At 43.2% G+C, this 20,123-nt stretch overlaps 1 protein-coding gene across 1 annotated transcript in view; it reads left to right on the forward strand.

The window, feature by feature from the left end:
* The window catches only part of SOBP (sine oculis binding protein homolog (Drosophila)), a 166,379-nt gene that overhangs the window by 125,312 nt on the left and 20,944 nt on the right, over positions 1–20,123 (forward strand). Inside the window, exon 6 of the mRNA XM_008579499.1 lies at positions 18,909–19,888. Coding sequence (XP_008577721.1) covers positions 18,909–19,888 — 980 coding nt within the window. The remainder of the gene's footprint in view (positions 1–18,908; positions 19,889–20,123) is intronic.

Below are 20,123 nucleotides of genomic sequence, written 5' to 3' on the forward strand. Positions count from 1 at the left end.
TACTGCTGCTTCCTCCTTCCTGGCTAGAGGTCAAGGCTTTGGCCACTTACATTTCATTTTTGCTGCCGAGATCAATACTTAGAGTTTCTTGAAGGTCTTAAGGCTGGGCCCAGGAGAAAAATACCTTTCCAGATTAGGGATTCTCTTGACTTTGTTTCAAGAGTGATGCCTCCAAATATTTCAAAGGAATGGCAGAAAAACATTTATTAAAAATAACCATTCAATTGTTGATTGGACTTTCTGGACCAAAACTCAGGTGTTTTATATCACTCCCTGACCACTTCTGTATTAGCTATAGCGATGACTCATGCTACTCTTATCTATAGAAATCAGGTCAGTTTTTTGAGAGTTGTAGAGGTCGTGAGAAGAAAAGGAGAAAGAAAAACGTGTGTGCTACACACAAGTTCACAGATACTTGGTTAATGTTTGATGGTTATTATCTTAAGAATTTACAGACCCAAACACCTCCTCCTTAACTAACTGACTCCTTTCTGTTCAGAGAGGTTAGATAACTTGCTTGTGGTTATGCAGCTCAGAAATCACAAAGTCACAATTTGAATCCAGATCTAAGTCCAAAATTGCTGAATAAATGAGCTCATACTGGCTGCTGGAGGGTTAAAATATTACCCCTTCAGGGATATTTGGATTTTTTGTGTGTGTTTGTGACCGGTAAGGGGATCGCAACCCTTGGCTTGGTGTCGCCTGCACCGCGCTCAGTCAGTGAGCGCACCGGCCATCCCTATATAGGATCCAAACCTGCGGCCTCAGTGCTCCCCACGCCGCTGCGCTCCCAGCACTGCACTCTCCCGAGTCAGCCATGGGTTCGGCCCGATATTTGGATTTTTATCAGGGGACTCCTGGATATGTAATATTTCAATCTAAATAAATCTATCTTTAAAGGTAGAATATCATATGTAAGGAGGAGGAAAGGGAGACCTTTTCAATAATCACAAAGTCATACCACGTAATCTACTGCAAGCTCAGCTCTAGCAGTCTGTGAGGTGCAGGCTCAGAAGGTTGTTGTGTCTCATCTTATGTCACATTTTGAGAATGAAATGGAAGTGTGAGATGGAGCAGCCTGGACTGTGATGGTCTGGACGTCATGATGTCTCAAGGACAGAGGGAGTGACAGAGGATGTTCCCCCTGGGATGAAAAGGCCAAGGAAGCACATGCCCCTTTTGCCAAGTATAGGAAGGGCTGTAGGGTGGAAAAGGATGCTGTTTTGCTGTGGGTGGCCCTAAGAGAGAGCGGGCCAGGACCATGGCTGGGGTTGCAGGAAGGCAGTTCTCTTCTCAGTATCAAAAAGGGTTTACTAACAAGAATAGAATGGACACTCTTGAGAAGTAGAAGTAGTGAGTTCCCTGTTGGCAGAAGTATCACAGTAGAGTTGGATGATCAGCCAAGCATATTGTAACTGGTGTCCCTGCAGTGATTGGAAAGTGTTATGAAATGACCTCCTGCTACCAGTTCGACTCCAAGGCATTATGACTCAGCTTCCAAAAGTTGCTGAGTTATTATTCGCTGAATGCAAAATCAATATATAAAGGAAATTTGATATTGATCTGTCATGTTAGCTGTTTAAAGTATGCCCCTCCTTTTAAAAAATCTCTAAACGTCATTGACGGAAATTTCTGAAATATTTAGATTTAATTACTGTTTGGGGATTTGTCTCCTTCTGGTTATCAATTCAGTGGGAACATGAATTTGAATGTTTCCTGATAACTGTGTACTGCTCTGACCTATTGGCATTTCCCTTTTTATGCTAATCATTAGAAAACTCAAAAAGGAGCCGCTCCAGGGGTGAGGATCTTGGGCTCTAACAAAGCAGAAAAAATCCAGCTGAAGCCTGAGGCACACATAAAGGCTGTTTGTGTTTTCATTCTTTATATTCCATACAACTCACATTAGTGAGATCTGAGGAGTTAGGCAGTTGGCATGATCATGGTCTTCAGACATCTGAGAAATGTAAACACCAAGGAAGGAAGGAATTTATTTAGCTCAAAACAAGGGGTATAATTAGGGTAGGAGTGATGGAATAAAATTAAGAAAGATTTAGACTGAATATTGGGGGGTACTTCCGAGGAATAGATTTATTAAGCTTTTAGGTATTTTCTAGGGATTGTTATTCTGTGTTTTCCAAGTCACTTGGAAATCAGAAGGACAAAGGCTGAGATAATCTCCTTGAGGAAACCACAGCCTTTGGGGATTGCTTAGCTTTCTCTGCTTGCGTCTATTGCTTAGCTTTCCCTGCTTGCATCTACTCTGTCTTATAAATGTGAAAAGCTCAGTGGGAGATCCCCTCTGAATTACTTCTGTCCACCTATAGCCTGCGCTTGCTTTTTTCTTCAAACCAGGAATTATTCAAAAGATGGTGTGTCCCCAAGTGAAAAATCTGAATGTGAGAATCAGGGGAGAGTTCCCACCAGCCCTGGGGTTGGGCAGGCCTGACCTGTCCTCCAGCTTGTTAGTCCTGCCTCTGGAGGCCAGGAAGAGGAGGTGAAGTTAAATCAGTTCCTGTCATTAGGGGAAGGGTTTTGAATCTCTGGGGTAGAAGAAGGTGCAGGAGAATTGAGCACTGCTTGTTGAGGAAGATGGTGGCCTCAGCCGTTGTAGAACCCCCATAAGCCTGGAGCTTTTCTTTTCCTCTGGAGCATTTCCTCTACACGATAGGAATCTATTTATCTTTTCCAAACTCTAGTATGGCCAACTCTTCTATGGAGAAGGAGACACCCACCTTCCTGGGACCACCAGTCACAGCTTTAGAATGTGTGACTTCCTGGCCCAGCCCTGCTGGGCCCCATGCATTGCCTGGGTGGTGCGCAGGGATCTAGGCTTTCTTCTGAGATGAATGACAGAGACATTTGCATTGAGATACTTTGCATAAGCCATTTAATGGCACTGGGAGGTAAAACAATAGAAAGATATATGATATTTGGAGAAGATTTTCATATGTAAGCCTTGGGAATTTCAGTACATCTAGCTTCCTCTGTGATCACAGGGGTGGGCAGCGGGGGAGACTCTTTTTCTATTACAGGGGTAGCTCCCATGTAATTTTCCACTTTGAATCCTACATCTATTTTTATTATGTAAACTGGTGTTTTGCTCTTTAAAACAGCCTTGTAAAATGGCTGGTCTGAGCTGCTAGCTTTGTCTTCAAAGGGAATAAAATTCTTAAATTGAAACCAAATCAGAGACTGTTCGATGGCACTCTCTGCGAGGGGCTGAGTGCAGACGCAGATCTGATGACTACCTTGACTGCAGAAACGATGGGGTCCGTAATCTCTGGAGCAGCGGCTGCAGGCAGCATTGGCTCTCCCTGTCCTTTGATTTAGACACCCTTGATTGTCGTGCCTGGCCTAGAATCCCCTGTTCCACTGAAGCCTGACCTCAGGCCGTCTTCCCAGGCAGCACCTTTGGCACACAGGCATTTGGGAAGGCCTCGTCTCTGTCCTCAGGATACTCTGTGTTGCAGTCGAGAGATGATGAACAGACAGCAAAACCTCAGAGCAGCAGAGAGAGGTACACCCAGGGAGCTGTTGAGCTGCTGCTGTGCTAGAGTCTGACAGGGGTGATGAAATGGGAGGAGGGAAGGACACGCTCAAAAGCAGCAACGTTCACCCAAAAAGAAGTCGCTTCTGGGTACCCGAGGAGAAGTCCTGATGGCATGTGGGCACTGTGTAAAGCAGGATTATCCCTTAATGAGGTTTTTATGTGTGCTTCTGGTGTTTGAATCTTTATGCTGAAATCTCATCACAGTGTGGGGTAATATCCAAGGAAACCCTCACATACCTTCCACATCCATTTCCTAACCCTGGCTCTGAAGAGGGCAGGGTGCCCCAGTGATCTTCAGGGGCATGACAAAACTCTCAAAAGAAAATTAACTGGGTTCTTGCTCATTTAAAAAGTCAATGTAATGATGAAGAATGTGTGAGCATGCTGGAAAAACAGAACAAGCCATCTCCTAAAAGGTGGCCTCATGATTGCACAGGACGGGGTTGAACAGAGGGTTACTGTTGGCGTTTACTGTTAGTGAACATCAAAGAGTCTGTCTCAGTGTGACTCCCATTTACTGTGTGTCAAGCTGCAGGAAGTCCAGCTGATGTAAATAGATTAATATTTAAAAAGTAATACAGAAGAATGAGGTTCCAAACATGTAACGTTTAATTATTAAAAACCCGTAATGGAATTCCAGTCCAAACTCATCTCTCTCGTCTCACTGGCGCTCAGCAAAAAGCTCAGTTAGCTGGGAGCCTGCTTACTCCACGGCTCATTTTGACTGTCACAAAGCCAAACTCTCTTCAAGTGTCTAGCAACATAGATATGGGCACCTTAGGTAGTTTTACGCCTTCTCATTAGATAATTGTTGCCACACTTTTTAGACAAATTGATGGGTAAATGACTTAGAAGAGAATTGGAGTTACTTCTAACCAGTAGGACTTGGGAGAGTTAGGTTACCTCTAGAAATCACAGTATTAATGGCACGCATGCTACCTTTGGCTTTATCAGGACATGAAGTATGTGTTACAGGATGCAGGTGTCTGATTAGAAGAGTTTACTTAGGGCCGGCCTGTGGCTCACTCGAGAGAGTGCGGTGCTGATAACACCAAGGCCATGGGTTCGGATCCCACATAGGGATGGCCAGTTTGCTCACTGGGTGAGCGTGGTGCTGACAACACCAAGTCAAGGGTTAAGATCCCCTTACCGGTCATCTTTAAAAAAAAAAAAAAAAGAAGAGTTTACTTAGTCCAGGGGTAGCTAATCACCCATTTTCCTCTTAAGACCATAGTTCTCCTGGCTTTTGGGGACATATGTGTCACTCACTCTTGATAAGGGTGAGTTTGCCAGAGGCCTGTGGCAGAGAATGGCCAGAGAAAGAGATAAAATGATCAATATGAGTCAGAGTAGAATAATTACTTATAGACCAGCCGAATTTATTTCAGGACATTGTGCCAACAAGGCTGGTTGAGGTGTACTTCTTGATTTTTGTTTTTATTTAGCATGGCAGATGAGGATGGTCCTTAGTGTATACATACAAAAATACTGATATGCTGTTTGTTGTTGTTGTTGTTGTGTTTTAAGAGCATATGGAGAGCCTCCTTCATTGTGGTGGGCTATTTCTCGTGAAATGCTCATGAATATATCTGTCATGAAGAAAACACAGCAGTATGACCTTAAATGCTCTTGGGTGGAGCCTCAGGGTTTGGAAGGTCACACCATAGATAACAGTGTTCACGACATCCTGTCAGGCTTGTGGGCAGTGTGGGGGAACTGGAACCGAGAGGACAGAAATTGAGTTTGTAGTGACTGCAGAAACTAAAACCACAGGGTGAAATGGAATAGGTCTAGGCCTCCGTGAGCACAGGAAGCCCATCAGAGGTGAGGGAGAGCTGTGGGACTGAGGAAAATGTCACAAGGGGACAAGTAACCTTGATTCCTGTCAGGACAGAGGCTGTTAATGTGCAGAATAGCCCAAGCATGGGAATCACCTTCACCTTCTCCTAAAGTTCAATTACAGCCAACAGTTGTGTACTGAGCCCTTACCATGTGCAAGATGATGTTCTGGGATGTAAAGATGCTGTGAAACCCAGGCCCAGTACCACAAAGAAAGCTTTAATGAAAGGAAAAATGGTAAGGCTTGGGTTTCCTGGCCCTGTTTTATATGCCTCCAAATATTCAAGTAGCATTTTTCAAAGTGTTTTCGTACAGGATCCTACTATGAAAAAATAAATAAATAAAAAGAGTTCTATTTTTGAAAAGTCAGGGGAACTCTGGAAGAATGAAGTTAAACATGTTTCTTTCCTGCAGAGCTTTTCAGAGGCTTGAGTATGCCAGTGTGCACTGAGAATCTCCAAAGAGGAGTGTAGGGTGTCCAATATTTCCCAAGCTTGTTTGACCGTGGAATCCTTTTTGGGGGCAGAACATCGATAGGTCTAGTGTTCCTCAGCATACACTTTGGGGAATAGAGAGTTGGGGTGGGTGGGGTGGTCAGTGAGGAGGACGAGTTGCACCGGGTTTAGGAATAGGCAAGCACCCAATGGAGCATCCACATTTCCTTTCTGTGGAGACCCTCAGAAATAGTGGTGCTGATGTATACAGCTGTCTGCAAGAGCCAGGTGCTGGTGTCAACTTTCTCCTTCTGCACCTGCAGAAGACATGGCCTCCCAGCCCTTGGGTGTGCATTAGCCCACCCCAACCCTTGGCTGAGGCTGTCCTGGGTACCCTACACCCATAGGCTAAGGCACCACAGGAGCTTCTTAATTACAGGGAAGAAGTATTGTGGGATCATGCAAGGACCTTGACTTTCCTCATCCTTTAGCAGGAAGTAATACATAGAAGGGTGTGGTAAGGATTAAATCAGAGAGGGCCGACCCCGTGGCGCACTCGGGAGAGTGCGGCGCTGGGAGCGCAGCGACGCTCCCGCCGCGGGTTCGGATCCTATATAGGGATGGCCGGTGCGCTCACTGGCTGAGCGCGGTGCGGGTGACACCACACCAAGGGTTGCGATCCCCTTACCAGTCACGAAAAAAAAAAAAAAAGACAAAAAAAAAGGATTAAATCAGAGAAAGTGTGTCAGCTGGGTTAGACTCTTGGTCTTCCGGAAATTCTGGAGGATTGCTATAAAGAATCCCAAGGAAGTAAACAAGGTGGGAATAGCCATTGCTGCTCATCCTCATAGAGCCTGGGCAATTGTCCTGATGGTGAAGATGGTCCCACAGTGCTAATAACGGGGCACTGGCCTGGCTTGTGCCCCCAAGGAGCAGGCATCATCGCTTCCTGACTTAGCACATACCCGTTATGGATTAGCAGTTCCTGCAGCTCAGCTTCTCCTCCAGCCACTTCCAGCTCCCTCTTCCCCACTCTCTCACCCATGACCTAGGCTGTCCTGGGGTTTCTGCTTGTTGTCTTTCCTCTGTGCTCCTCTGGCTTTATTCCCATGACTGTTATCCCCACCACTACTGAGTCTCTTAGCATTATCTTGATTTTAAACTTCCCAAAGAAGAAAATCTAATTGGTTCATGAGTTGTTCTGTCCCTTTTAGGCAGAGCCTGTTCCAGCATTTTGAGGTGCCTTGGGTCCAGTCAGCTATGGCCAAGGTGGCAGCAGCGCCATGGTCATGGCAGACACTGAGCATCTCATGTGTTCTGTTCTGATAGAAAAGTCGTCAGTACGTAGTTCTCTTCCTCCTTCCCTTCCTTCCCCTTCCTGCTCCTCTCTGCTCGTGCACATGCTGATCTGTATCAAAGCACGCCTTGATACAGCAGAACATGCCCAGTAATGCCTTTTATTTCACATTTCTTGATACTAAGCACTGCAAGAAAGGCCCAGCCTCACATATTTAGATTATCCCCCCAGTACTTCTTTGTTTTGTGTCTCCCCAGATCTGGGGTGCATTGCACATGCTGTGTGGATTAGGCAGCTCCATCACACTCATTTCTCTTTTTCACCTGGGAGCCCAGAGCCCAGTTGTACAATGGGTCTGCATATCATTTCCCATTTCCTCCTTCGGAGTAGGCAAAAGAATGATGTGATTTGTTATACAGGGGTTATGAGATGGAGCTTTTGCCAAATACAATCTGTCTGCTTGTCCCTTCACAGACCTTTGGTGAGTGGTATTGTGACAGTATCTATTGAGCCACTTGAATTTATTGGAAGAAAGGAGCTATAGAAATAACAGGTGTGTTTAAATGTATACGAAAACCTCTCTGTGTCCCAGGTTGTCATGCTTCACGCCATTTAGCAATTCAGGCACTCAGCCTGGATGAGGCTAACCCAGGATCTGCTGATGAGGATGGAGTTGTAAGAGGGATGGATGCTCAGTGGGGTGTTGGTTTTCACCCTGGTAGTTAGACAGCAGGATGGCTAAATTCACAAAACAAGAACGGAAGAGAACTAGGCAAACAAACAGTCCACAAACAGCCAAGAAGCTTTTCAGAGACAAAGCAACCAGATTCGAAGAAATCAGAAGCAGTCCAGTGCATCCCTCCCGGATACTTAAGAAATTGTCACTAAGCAGGCATTCTCACACAGGTTTTGATGAGCTAAAAAAGACATGACAGTAGGCAACCCAAATTATTCCTCCTCCACAAGTTGGTGAGCCCAGCACACTGGGCCTTTTGAATTTGTAGTATTCTGCACCAGATGCCATAAATGTCACATTTGTGTGTGACTGAGCATAAGGGATTCCATTGGTGACTCCATCCCGGGTGACTGGTGCTGGCCTGAAGCTGAGCCTAGGGCTAAAATATCCGTAGTGAGCTTAAGACCACAGCCTGGCCTGCAAACCTCCTCATTATTGCAATTACATTGCTGTCAAACACTCCACAAGCCATTGGAAACAGACTGGTGAATTTGGGGGTCAAATGTTTTGTTGATTTGGGTTTCTGGGTTTTATTTTTGTGGTATACTTTTTACTTTGAAGTTCACATCATAGGAAAATTTATAGTAGGGGATATTCTCTCTCTTTTTTACAATAATAGATTTAATAGAAGAATAATGTGTCAATAAGAGTAGAGTATAGGTAAACCAGTTGGCCCTGTTTTTTTTAAATGTGAAAATTTTATTACTGTGAATTTACAAAAATAAAATTAAATCATCTGTACTTATCTGGCACTTCTTGTTATTTAGAGTGCTCTCATTTGCACTACTTGTTTTGATCCTCACAGCAGACCTTGAAGGTAGGCAGGGTGCCAGAGGGCACAGAAGCAGGACCCAAAGTTGCAGAGTGGGCAGAACCTGGGTCTTCTGATTCCTAACCAACCATGTTCCTCCCCAAACCATACTGCTTCCCAAGTGAAGAGTAAAAGCCTGAGGCATTGATTGAAAATTGGAAAGCATATATTTAGAGATTTAAGGTTCTCATCACGACAACTTTCAATGGTTAGGTGAGGAGGAGGGGCAAAAACTATCCCAATAAGCCTGAGAAACTGAGCACGAAAGGCAGCAGGTATGAGACAGGAAGAGATGGGGTATTGGAGAAGCAGCCAGTTCTCCTCAAGAGTGAGCAAAGCCTTGAGCAGGAAGAAACAAACAGCTTCCTGTGTCTCTACCACTGTGGAGAGTGGGAAGAACCAAGTTATTCTGGATTGTGGGCACAGATAGAGAAAACAGTATCAGAGATTCCTCTAAGACTTGGAGAGGGGCTTATTCCTAGACAGAGCTAACACAGAGAACTAAATATAAAATGACATATCCCACTAACATATCTAAAAGGTGAGTAAAATTCAGGAAAATATATCTTTGTATGGCAATCCACACACTTGAGGGGGAATGCAAAATAGGAATTTTAAGAAAACAAAGGTAGCATCAAGAGAATAATTTAGGGGTATTTGGTATAAAATCTGGAGCAGATAATAAAAATAGATTAATTAGCAAAGAAGCAAGATATGGGACAATTTACCTAGATATCTGCTATGAATATCATTCTCTTCAAAGCAGAGCAATTGGTCGTTCTTCCTATGCCTTGTGGATAGTTCTGAGAAGGTAGAGAAGCAGGGAGGAGACCCCTTCTTTGACCACCATTCTGATTAACAGAGGGTAGAGCTGCTTGGTATGTGAATATAGAGGAGGAGTGACTAGCCACCTTGGAATGTGCAATGGCAGAGGGAAAGAATGCTGGACATGATCAGCCATGTTCCTCCCTTCTTTGACCACCATTCTGATTAACAGAGGGTAGAGCTGCTTGGTATGTGGATATAGAGGGGGAGTGACCAGCCACCTTGGAATGTGCAATGGCAGAGGGAAAGAATGCTGGACATGATCAGCCATGTTCCTTAGAAAAGCAGATTTTGTTTTAAAGCACCAAGAAAAGGTGGATTTGATCTCACAGCCAGAGGCTCAGTGCAGTTTGGTGAGGAGGATTTGGGGAGGGGGGGAGTTCTGAAAATGAATATTATATCAGGAAGGCTGGAGTAGAAAAGGGGCTGAACCCTTGGGGAAATAAATGCCCGAGTTAATAAAAGGAGCTAGTAAGGTTATGCTCACGGAAAGAAAAGAAGTAGAAGAGGATAGATCAGTATTTAAAGCAAATGGTTATTATGAACAAAAGAGGGTGAGAAGGCAGGGCTGGGCAACTTTTACTTGGTTTCCATTGTCTCCAAAAAGGGGACATTCTCTATACTGGAAGGGGTAGGATAAATACTATAAAGAAGGCCACAAATCCCAAGTCGGGGAGAGATGTAGGTGGAAAGCACCTGCCATGCTAAGCAAATTTAGATCTTCCAGCCCCCATAAGGAAATTTGTAGAAAATTTAACATCTACTCTTGGATAATCTTTGCTCTATCATTATGAATGGGAGAGGTTTCAAAAAGTCAGGAATAGACAAATGTTGACCAAATTTTTAAACCTGGGAAAGCATTTCTGATTTCTGAAACTCTAGACCAGTAGGCTTTATGGCTTACCCTCCAAAGTCCTTGAATATATCATTAAACAAATAGTTGATGAGCACTTGGGAGAAAAAGGTTTTGGTTGCCCAGAAACTCAGAGTGAAGCAGGCAGCATAGTAGAGTGAAAAGAGGATGGGCTGAAAGTTCTGGATCTGAATCCTGGCTTCACTCTTTATAATCCTTGAGAGTGTAGGGAAACCACACCATCTCTTTGAACCTTAGTTTTCTCATTTTCAAGTAAAATGGTAGAAGTAGTAACTCCTTTATAAGTTTGTTGTCAGAATTAAGGGAGATAAATGAAAGCTTCAAACTTGGTATAGCCATGCTAAGCAAATTTGGATCTTCCAGCCCCCATAAGGAAATTTGTAGATAATTTAACATCTACTCTTGGATAATCTTTGCTCTATTATGAATGGGAGAGGTTTCAAAAAGTCAGGAATAGACAAATGTTGACCAAATTTTTAAACCTGGGAAAGCATTTCTGATTTCTGAAACTCTAGACCAGTAGGCTTTATGGCTTACCCTCCAAAGTCCTTGAATATATCATTAAACAAATAGTTGATGAGCACTTGGGAGAAAAAGGTTTTGGTTGCCCAGAAACTCAGAGTGAAGCAGGCAGCATAGTAGAGTGAAAAGAGGATGGGCTGAAAGTTCTGGATCTGAATCCTGGCTTCACTCTTTATAATCCTTGAGAGTGTAGGGAAACCACACCATCTCTTTGAACCTTAGTTTTCTCATTTTCAAGTAAAATGGTAGAAGTAGTAACTCCTTTATAAGTTTGTTGTCAGAATTAAGGGAGATAAATGAAAGCTTCAAACTTGGTATACCAGCGTATTTCAAATGGTTCATGGAAAGATTCGTATTGTCTTTCAATTTTGTTTTTCCATGAACTTTTTGAAATACCCTTGTATAACAGATATTCAGTCAATGTTTGTTAAAAAAACAAAGACCTAACAGCAGGATGTGACTGCTAAAAAGCACATGCATTCTTGGGTGACATTAACAGGGGGATAATATTCTACACGAGAATTCGACTGGACTCTGTGCTGGTCAGGCTACTGCACTCCATTCTGGGCTCCAATCTGTGAATGGGGTGTGGGGGTGGAGTATTGCTGGGGAGAAAAGGCACATGCTGATTCTTCCCCCGATTGTTAGTAGAGAGCTTTGAACTCCTGAGGGCAGCTACTGAGTCTCTTTCCTGCGCCATTCCATAGTCCTGTACCTTCTTGAGCACAGCTCAGTACTTATTTTTAAATAAATAAAAGCATTGCAAACAGAAGCTCTGTGAATGGGGTGTGGGGGTGGAGTATTGCTGGGGAGAAAAGGCACATGCTGATTCTTCCCCCCATTGTTAGTAGAGAGCTTTGAACTCCTGAGGGCAGCTACTGAGTCTCTTTCCTGCGCCATTCCATAGTCCGGTACCTTCTTGAGCACAGCTCAGTACTTATTTTTAAATAAATAAAAGCATTGCAAACAGAAGCTCAGTTTTCTCTTAAGCTTCAGTTGGAAGCAAAGATGGTTGAATAAAAACAAAACCAAAACTCGCGCCTCCCGTTTCCCACAGTAGCCTCTGTGCCGTATGATGGCGGGGGCTGCACTCATTTCCCCAGTTTTTAGCACAGCGCCAGACATATGAAGGGCTCTCAGTCAGTGTTCACCTTTGAATGAGTAAATTGGATGACGTGATGGCAAAATTTTCAGGTCAGATAGTAGTTATAATATCTGGAATTGATAAAAAGGAGAGAATATTGAGTCACAGGGCACAACAGCAGCACTGACCATGGAGATGGGGTAGGACATCACTCCCTGCTTTTACGTGGCACGTTCTCCATGTCTGTAGTCACATGCCGGTTTCCTTTCTTCCTCACATTTCCTGGGCAGTGCCGTCACTATTGACGATCTCATCGTACAGCTGAGCACCTGAGGCTCAGAGTGATAAATGCCTGGCCCTACCAGGAGCTGGAGGTTGGAGGGGAGAATGAGATGATCTCTGAGGTTTCTTTCCAGGCTAAATTTCATTGCTGTGAGATCTCTAAGGCTATTTCTGTGTCCTCTCAGGGCCAAATAACTGGAAAACAGAGAGGTAGACATCTGGCGCCAGGTAGACCAGGTTTTCCAATGTTTGACTGAATTGTTCAGTTTCCATCTGGATGACTTGTGTTGTGAAGATGTAAATTGTATTACTCCAGCTTAAATGAAGCAGAAAGTTTTGTGATGATATGTTCATGCACTTAGGCAACCTAAAATGTCAGCCCAAAGGGAAAATTCACCTTCTTCTGAATCATGTGCTTGGCTGTCAGGATGGACCCGCGGTCATTGAATACAGGCCAGAACTCCGTCTCTTGCTTTGGCTATAGAAACAGAGACTTTGGTCAGTAATGAGCCATTTGTCAAAGCTCATGGAGATCCTGAAAACCAAGCCCATCTCTGCTTAGCCTTACAGAGCTCAGGGAACATGAGAAAGAGAAAGATCTGTTCTGGCGACTTGGGCCAAGATTTCTAGAATCCAGCTTAAAACTTATAAGATAAGTAGAACTGGAGTCATGGTATAAAGTTCCTGCAGGGCAGCTTTCTAATGAGATTTTCAGTTCTAACAAAGATGCTCTTTAGCCTCTCTTTGAGTTCCAAATCCTGTTTAAGAGAGGAGAGAGGGAGATAGAGAAAAAGAACGTGTAAAATACAAAGCAAAACAAAAAACCAAATAAGGCTCTTAAATAAAAGAATGGTGTAGCAAACATCATCATGTTGTAATCTAAACTTGCAGAAAGTTTCTTATTTTGACATGAACCTCAGGAACTTGCTTTTTTTTTTTTTTCTTCTGGTACAAGAGTCCTTGCTAAATCCCTCTCCTAATTTCTGTATGCTTTGCGTGTCTATGGCTAGGTCATCATTTGCCTTCCTTTACTCTCAAATCCAATTTTGTGAGGAAACTTGGAATGCTGAACTTGGTCCCCCCACCCCCTGCAGTTTTGGTGTGCCCCCTCTTCCCTCACACAGAAATTCTGCCATGGCAGGGGTGGGGCCCTCCTGTCTTAAGAGCCTCTGGTACTGTGGCTTCTGGCCCTTCCTTTGGAAGATAGTTCTGCCATGTAATGAGTCAAGCAGATCGTTCATCAGCTCTGTTTTTTAATAAAACATGAATAGCACAGTTTATGGCTTCCACTATTCAAACAGCAGTTGAGCCTAAGAGGAATTATTCATTTTAATGGTTCTAACACTCATTTCCAAGCAGCCATGCTGCTTTATCAAGCTTTTGCCTGAATTAGAGAATGACTGGCCTTGAATAGAGGCTTCTCAGGATGGTGGGCAGCTGGCATGCACATAGAACTGATGGCTGGGTTCCTTGTCACTGCAGACACCCCTCTTTATCCCTGGGACAGAGTCTCCTGGGAAGCAGAGTGGGGGGCTGGTGTCGGTGAGATGCAGCATGCATTTGCCCAGAGAGAAACATGCCCCATTTTATCTCAAAGATACACAGGCTCATAGGAAAGCTGTGAACAAAACTTCCTTTTCTCTCCTAACTACTGTAGAAGCATCATCCCCACAAAATAAACTTAAAACATATGGGACATCATTGACCATGATGGGGGATGGCTGGAGGTTATAAAGACATACTGTGTAACAAGCTTAGTGATTGTGCCTGGCACACAATCCTGACTGCTCTTAGCTCCGTTTTAACGATGAAGAAAATGAGACAGATTTTCATAAGGTTGCACTGCTAATAAGTGAAAAAGCCCAGACTCACACCTACATCTTCTGATTCCAAATCCCATGTAATTTCCATAGCATCCTTTGCCAGCCAGGTGCACTGAATGAGGGCCCTGCTGGAGGCACTATCTAGACTCAAGTGGACAGTTGGTGCTGGGACCACAGCACTCCAGTGGAGGGCTGGGAGCAAGTGCTCAAGTGCAGTCAGTCTGAACCCTCAACGCATGCTCTGAGCAACTGTCTACAGGTAGGTCCTGTAGACAAAGCCTTCAAAACACAGAGTACCCCTGCCCATGTCTCTCCATCCTCCTTTGCTTCACTCTCGAATGAGCTCATGATTTTTTGAGTTGGCCTGGGCTATAGGATCAATGCCACCATTTAACATGCCAAGGCCTAGAGAACCACCCTGCAATTTTGCTTAAGGAGCTACAACTTCTGAGCTATATAGCAACCTGGGTGCCATATTAACAAAACTCAGAAACTCATGAAGATTTTTTGTTTTGTTGTTTGAATTTTTGATTGCATTCAGGAAGATGCTAATATCGTTTTGCAGTTCCATTGCTGCAAGCGACTTTGCCCAGATAAGAAAGATTTCAGCAAAAGACTTTCTTAATTAAGTATTGCCTGATGCCAGATTACAACTCAGAAGGCAGCGATAGGTTCCATTAAAGGATGAACTTTACTCCCACAGCTGACAGCTGATTAATGTGTTAATTAGGAACCCTGTTCCCCTCCCCCAGTTACCCGAATCGTCTATTAAGCCCAGCAGAATGTATATATTGTGTCCGTGTGGGTAACCTCATGGCATACTTTGGCTTTGACTTTGGACATTTATATAAAAATAAAGTCTCAGTTGCCAACATGAATAGCGTTCTTTCTTTCCAGGGGGAAATACAAGATGGAAAGAGTTATAGGAACCAGAAGTCCTGCCTTTCGGTTTTCTTATATCACGAGCAAGTGATATTTCTGCTGAGGCAGTGTCTTTAGAGAAGTTTAGTGGTGTAGGTTGCCACACATTTATTCACAGGAAAGGAGTGAATCCATCAGGCCACTGAGCTTATAAGTACTACCCTGGCAGTCAGCCACCAAAATATAAATACCCTAAATGGACTAAAGGAAATGTTCATTCTGTTGTTTAGAACTGGACACATCCCAGGAAGGTAAATTTAATCTTTTTGAGGACTGCTGTTATAGGGCTGAATGGAATACGCATTTGCTTATCTCCTTTGTGATCTTTTTGTCTTCCTGGTGATACATTATGTATTTGTGATACGAAGCGTTTCAGCTGTCTTGCTCAATGGCATTGCATGTGCTGATTGTTCGGTCTCCAGATTGGCATTGTTAAACAGCATCAGCCTCTGTCCAATCTGGGACATGTTAGGGAAAAAAGTGGAACCAAAGAGGCCAGATTCCAACAGAAACAAAGCCGGGGTGGAGTAAGGGGGAAATCATTCCAGAGCCCAGTGAGTTAAGCTCTACACTTCTTAATCTTTATCTTTTAAAGTATCTAAAAGAATTTTGATACTTCCTGGCATAACAAGGAAAAAATAATGCCTCAAAAAGTAAAAATTAAATTAAATTAAATTAAATTTAAGGCCAACTATGGAAAAAGAAGGGAAGAATACCCCCTAACACCACAATTCAGAAAACCAGTTTAAGAGATACATGCTGTATACTTCATGAATATACAAATGTTATTTTATTAAAGAGAGAGAGATACAGTATAAATTTTCACCTAACTATCGCATCTTCAGTAATCAGCTCAGGTTCTTATGATGAAATCTTTAATTACTAGAAGTGTGTCATTAGTTAGATGTAGAATGAATGATGGTGCTGTGTTTTATTGCCTCACATGATATCTCCATTTGTGCCATCAATTCATTGACCTCATCTTAAATGATGTGTCCTATAGGACAGGCTTGATTCATTATTTCTTATGTAAGAATTTTTTTCCCTAATAATTTTTTGCTTCATCAGAAAGATTGCTTTTCTGTATTTTTAGATCAGTGTTCTGAATTGAAATGTAATAAGGCAAGGAGCCATACACGCATACCCACACACACTCTCTCACATTACCCAAAAGGAGATAGTCGTAAACTGGCACACTATTACTAAACACTTTGAGATGTTGCAGAAAATCAAGTAGCTAACCTTTGTTTTAACAGGAAAATTTGATGAAGTAGGATTTTTGCCTTTAACTTTGATGTCTGTAATTCTTTTTATGTGGAAATAGATAAAATATGATGGAGAATTCTCATTTGATAATTGGGAAGATCTATGAGCATTCCTTATTCATCAATGAATTATTGGAAGTGAAGGGAGAGCATTTAAGTTATATTTAGATTATTATTATTATTTTATTCCACTTGAAAATATTTATTTAGCTTGAGGAAACAGGAGTCCTCTGGAGGCAAATAATTCAATTTGGAAATTTAAAAAACCAATTAAGAATTTCAGAGGACTCTTTCCCCTTATGGTTAAAAAATAAGATCCAAAAGAAATATGCCAGAAATTTTGGTACATTATTTTAATTAGTTTAATTCACTGATGTTTTTTAGTCCATGATTAAAGAAGCTATTTTTGATTCCCTCACTTCAAGCTTATAAATTTACACTTTAGGCTTTCTATGGATGTCTAATATTGAAACAAAAGCAAGTGGTTTTTATCTCATAATGGAATTTAAATTCTACATCATTATAAGTTAACTTTATTAAAACAATCAGGTTTTGAAAATAAGAACTTATGTGCATCATGTTTTCACTACTAGTTTACTTAACCTTTATCTAGATGAGAATTTTGAAGGTCTGATGGATTCTGTGGGTTTCTTCTCAACAGAGGCAGTTCTGCACTTACTTGTAAACTGGGACTGTCAATTATGATAAAAACTTCCTTTAATTCAGGAAGAACCTGAAACACTGTAGTGAAACGCAAGAGTATGTTAACAATGAAATTATATTTTTTAACCACTTTTAACAACTGCAGCAGTTTTGATAACTAAATTGTGAGAATGCCTTTCTGATCATCAAAGTTCACTCAGCAGTTTTCTCACTCAAATTTTTGCAAGAAGTATTTTGAAAGGGCAATTTGATATGTGACCAAACAAAAACTAATGTGTGCCAATAAGTATATGTTATTCAATCTCACACCATCAAGTTTATTTATTACCTGCAAACATCAGGGGAAAAAACAAGTGAGAAGAAAAACGGGTGGATTTACACATACAGACCCACATCTGCCATGTGAGTGTTCACCCACAATCGCATACTAGCGTGCCACCACTGTTTACAATCAAGGAAAGCTGAGAGTTAAATGAGATGAGTAATCAAATGCCCAGCATATGTTGTTTTTGCATTGTTTGTGTGACCAATCATTGTTAAAATTTATCATCTTTTAATTATATCAGTTTACAATAGTGAAAAAAAACCCAACATATACCGACAACAGAACAACAGACATCCTCTTCAACAAAAACAGGGTTCCATTTAGAACAATATTGGAACCAGTGCTTTACTGGGGAAGAGACTCAGATTAAAAAAACTCACCATTGCACTGTGTGTCACAGTATCTCTTCTGCTGCTATATGGCTTGAGTACTGAGGAAATGACAAAAAATAAAAATAAAGAAAGAAAGAATAAGAAAAAGAAAAAGGATTGTGTGTGTAAAATTCTGTCAAAAAAAGTAAGGCACTGAAAGAACTATTGAAAATTTTGACATCTGTTTATCTGTTTATAGCTATGGCAAGATTACTCATATTAATTCTTGTTTAAAATGCCATATGAAGGAAAGACATTTGTGCAAACAAGAGTCATATTTGAATTGTAGATCATGTCTTCACCATCTGTGAGAGCTGATGGTGTTGCAAAATTAATGTGTTAATGAAATCACAATAATTTCTCCAAAGTAATGGGTTCTGAAGCTGAGAATGACTATTTTTTGAACTTTGATGTCTAGTGATTTCCAATTGGGAATAGCTCTCAGCCTTTAATTAGTTCTACAGCCCAACTTTAAAATAAATTTGGTGATGCCTTTCTTTTGCCAGGAGTAGATTTGGGGGAGGGGGGAAAGCCATAACAACTCTTGGAAAATGTTCACTGGTGTTTGAAAAGTTGTTAAATAAGACTGCCTGCCAAGAAATGTCACCAAAAATTCTGACTACTGAGAGAGAGTGGGCAAACAGCTCAAAAAATAATTCTAGCTTGCTGCAACATCACAGGTTGGGAATAGCTAAACCTCACACAGACTTCATGATTAATTCCAAGTTTCTCCTTGGAAGCCAGACATAATGATGTTCAGTGCTTTGTGTTATTGGTTAACACAGCACACCCTTTCCAACTGCATTATCGAACACAGTCAATAGTGTAAAGGGACTTTGCATGAGGAGAATTTTAAAGGGTTATGTTTCAAGCCCATTGAACTTTCTGGAGAATCATTACCTGCAAAACCAAATTTAGATTTGCATTTACAGTTTGTCTCTTTGACAAGTGAAAATGTGTAGGCAGGTATGTTGGGCAGGTATATGTACTCCTTTTTCTCAGAGCCATCTTGAAGTCATGCTTAAAGGGGACACAACAATTTCTTGAAAAAAAAAAGAATAAGAGGTTGTGATAATTGCTATGCTGAAGAGTTAATATTTATAAAACAAACTCATCATTTTGCAAACATTTCAGAATTTTATCTTTTAGAAGGAAACACTTCAGTCTTTTTGAAAAATTGTGTTTGATAACGTTTGAAAGAGACTTTATGTTAACATGAAATGCCATCTACCCAAGGAAATTGCTTATCTTACTGTTGTGGTTTTTTTATTACTGTGTTGTAGGTATGTGACTGGTGTAAGCACATAAGACACACAAAAGAATACCTGGATTTTGGGGACGGGGAAAGAAGGCTTCAGTTCTGCAGTGCAAAATGTCTCAATCAATACAAAATGGACATTTTCTACAAAGAGACACAGGCCAATCTTCCAGCTGGGCTGTGCAGCACATTACACCCTCCCATGGAAAATAAAGCAGAAGGCACTGGGGTGCAGCTGCTTACTCCAGACTCTTGGAATATCCCGTTAACAGATGCTCGGAGGAAGGCACCCTCCCCGGTGGCTGCAGCTGGCCAAAGCCAGGGCCCTGGCCCGTCGGTGTCTGCCACCGTCTCTCCATCTGACACTGCCAACTGCTCTGTTACTAAAATCCCCACGCCGGTACCCAAGTCCATCCCCATCAGCGAGACTCCAAACATCCCTCCTGTTTCTGTCCAGCCACCTGCCAGCATCGGGCCTCCCCTTGGCGTCCCGCCTCGCAGCCCTCCCATGGTGATGACCAACCGGGGCCCGGTGCCGCTGCCCATCTTCATGGAGCAGCAGATCATGCAGCAGATCCGCCCGCCCTTCATCCGCGGGCCCCCGCACCACGCTTCCAACCCCAACAGCCCCCTGCCCAATCCCCTGCTGCCCGGCATCGGGCCCCCGCCCGGAGGCCCCAGGAACCTGGGCCCCACTTCCAGTCCCATGCACCGGCCCATGCTATCGCCCCACATCCACCCCCCGAGCACCCCCACCATGCCGGGGAACCCCCCGGGCCTGCTGCCCCCCCCACCCCCCGGCGCCCCCTTGCCTAGTCTTCCCTTCCCACCTGTGAGCATGATGCCAAATGGCCCGATGCCGGTGCCCCAGATGATGAATTTCGGGCTGCCGTCGCTCGCCCCGCTGGTGCCACCCCCCACCCTGCTCGTGCCATACCCCGTGATCGTGCCCCTGCCGGTGCCCATCCCCATCCCAATTCCCATCCCCCACGTCAATGATTCCAAGCCCCCTAACGGATTCTCCAGCAACGGGGAGAACTTCATTCCGAGCGCCCCCGGGGACTCCTCGGCGGCGGGAAGCAAGCCAGGCGGACAATCCCTGTCCCCCCGGGACTCCAAGCAGGGCTCGTCCAAGTCGGCGGACTCTTCGCCCGGCTGCTCGGGCCAGGCCCTGAGCCTGGCGCCTGCTCCCGCGGAGCACGGCCGCAGCGAGGTGGTGGACCTGACGCGGCGCGCCGGC

This window comes from Galeopterus variegatus, unplaced genomic scaffold (genome assembly GCF_000696425.1).
Source record: "Galeopterus variegatus unplaced genomic scaffold, G_variegatus-3.0.2 Scaffold1901, whole genome shotgun sequence".
Lineage (NCBI taxonomy): Eukaryota > Metazoa > Chordata > Mammalia > Dermoptera > Cynocephalidae > Galeopterus > Galeopterus variegatus.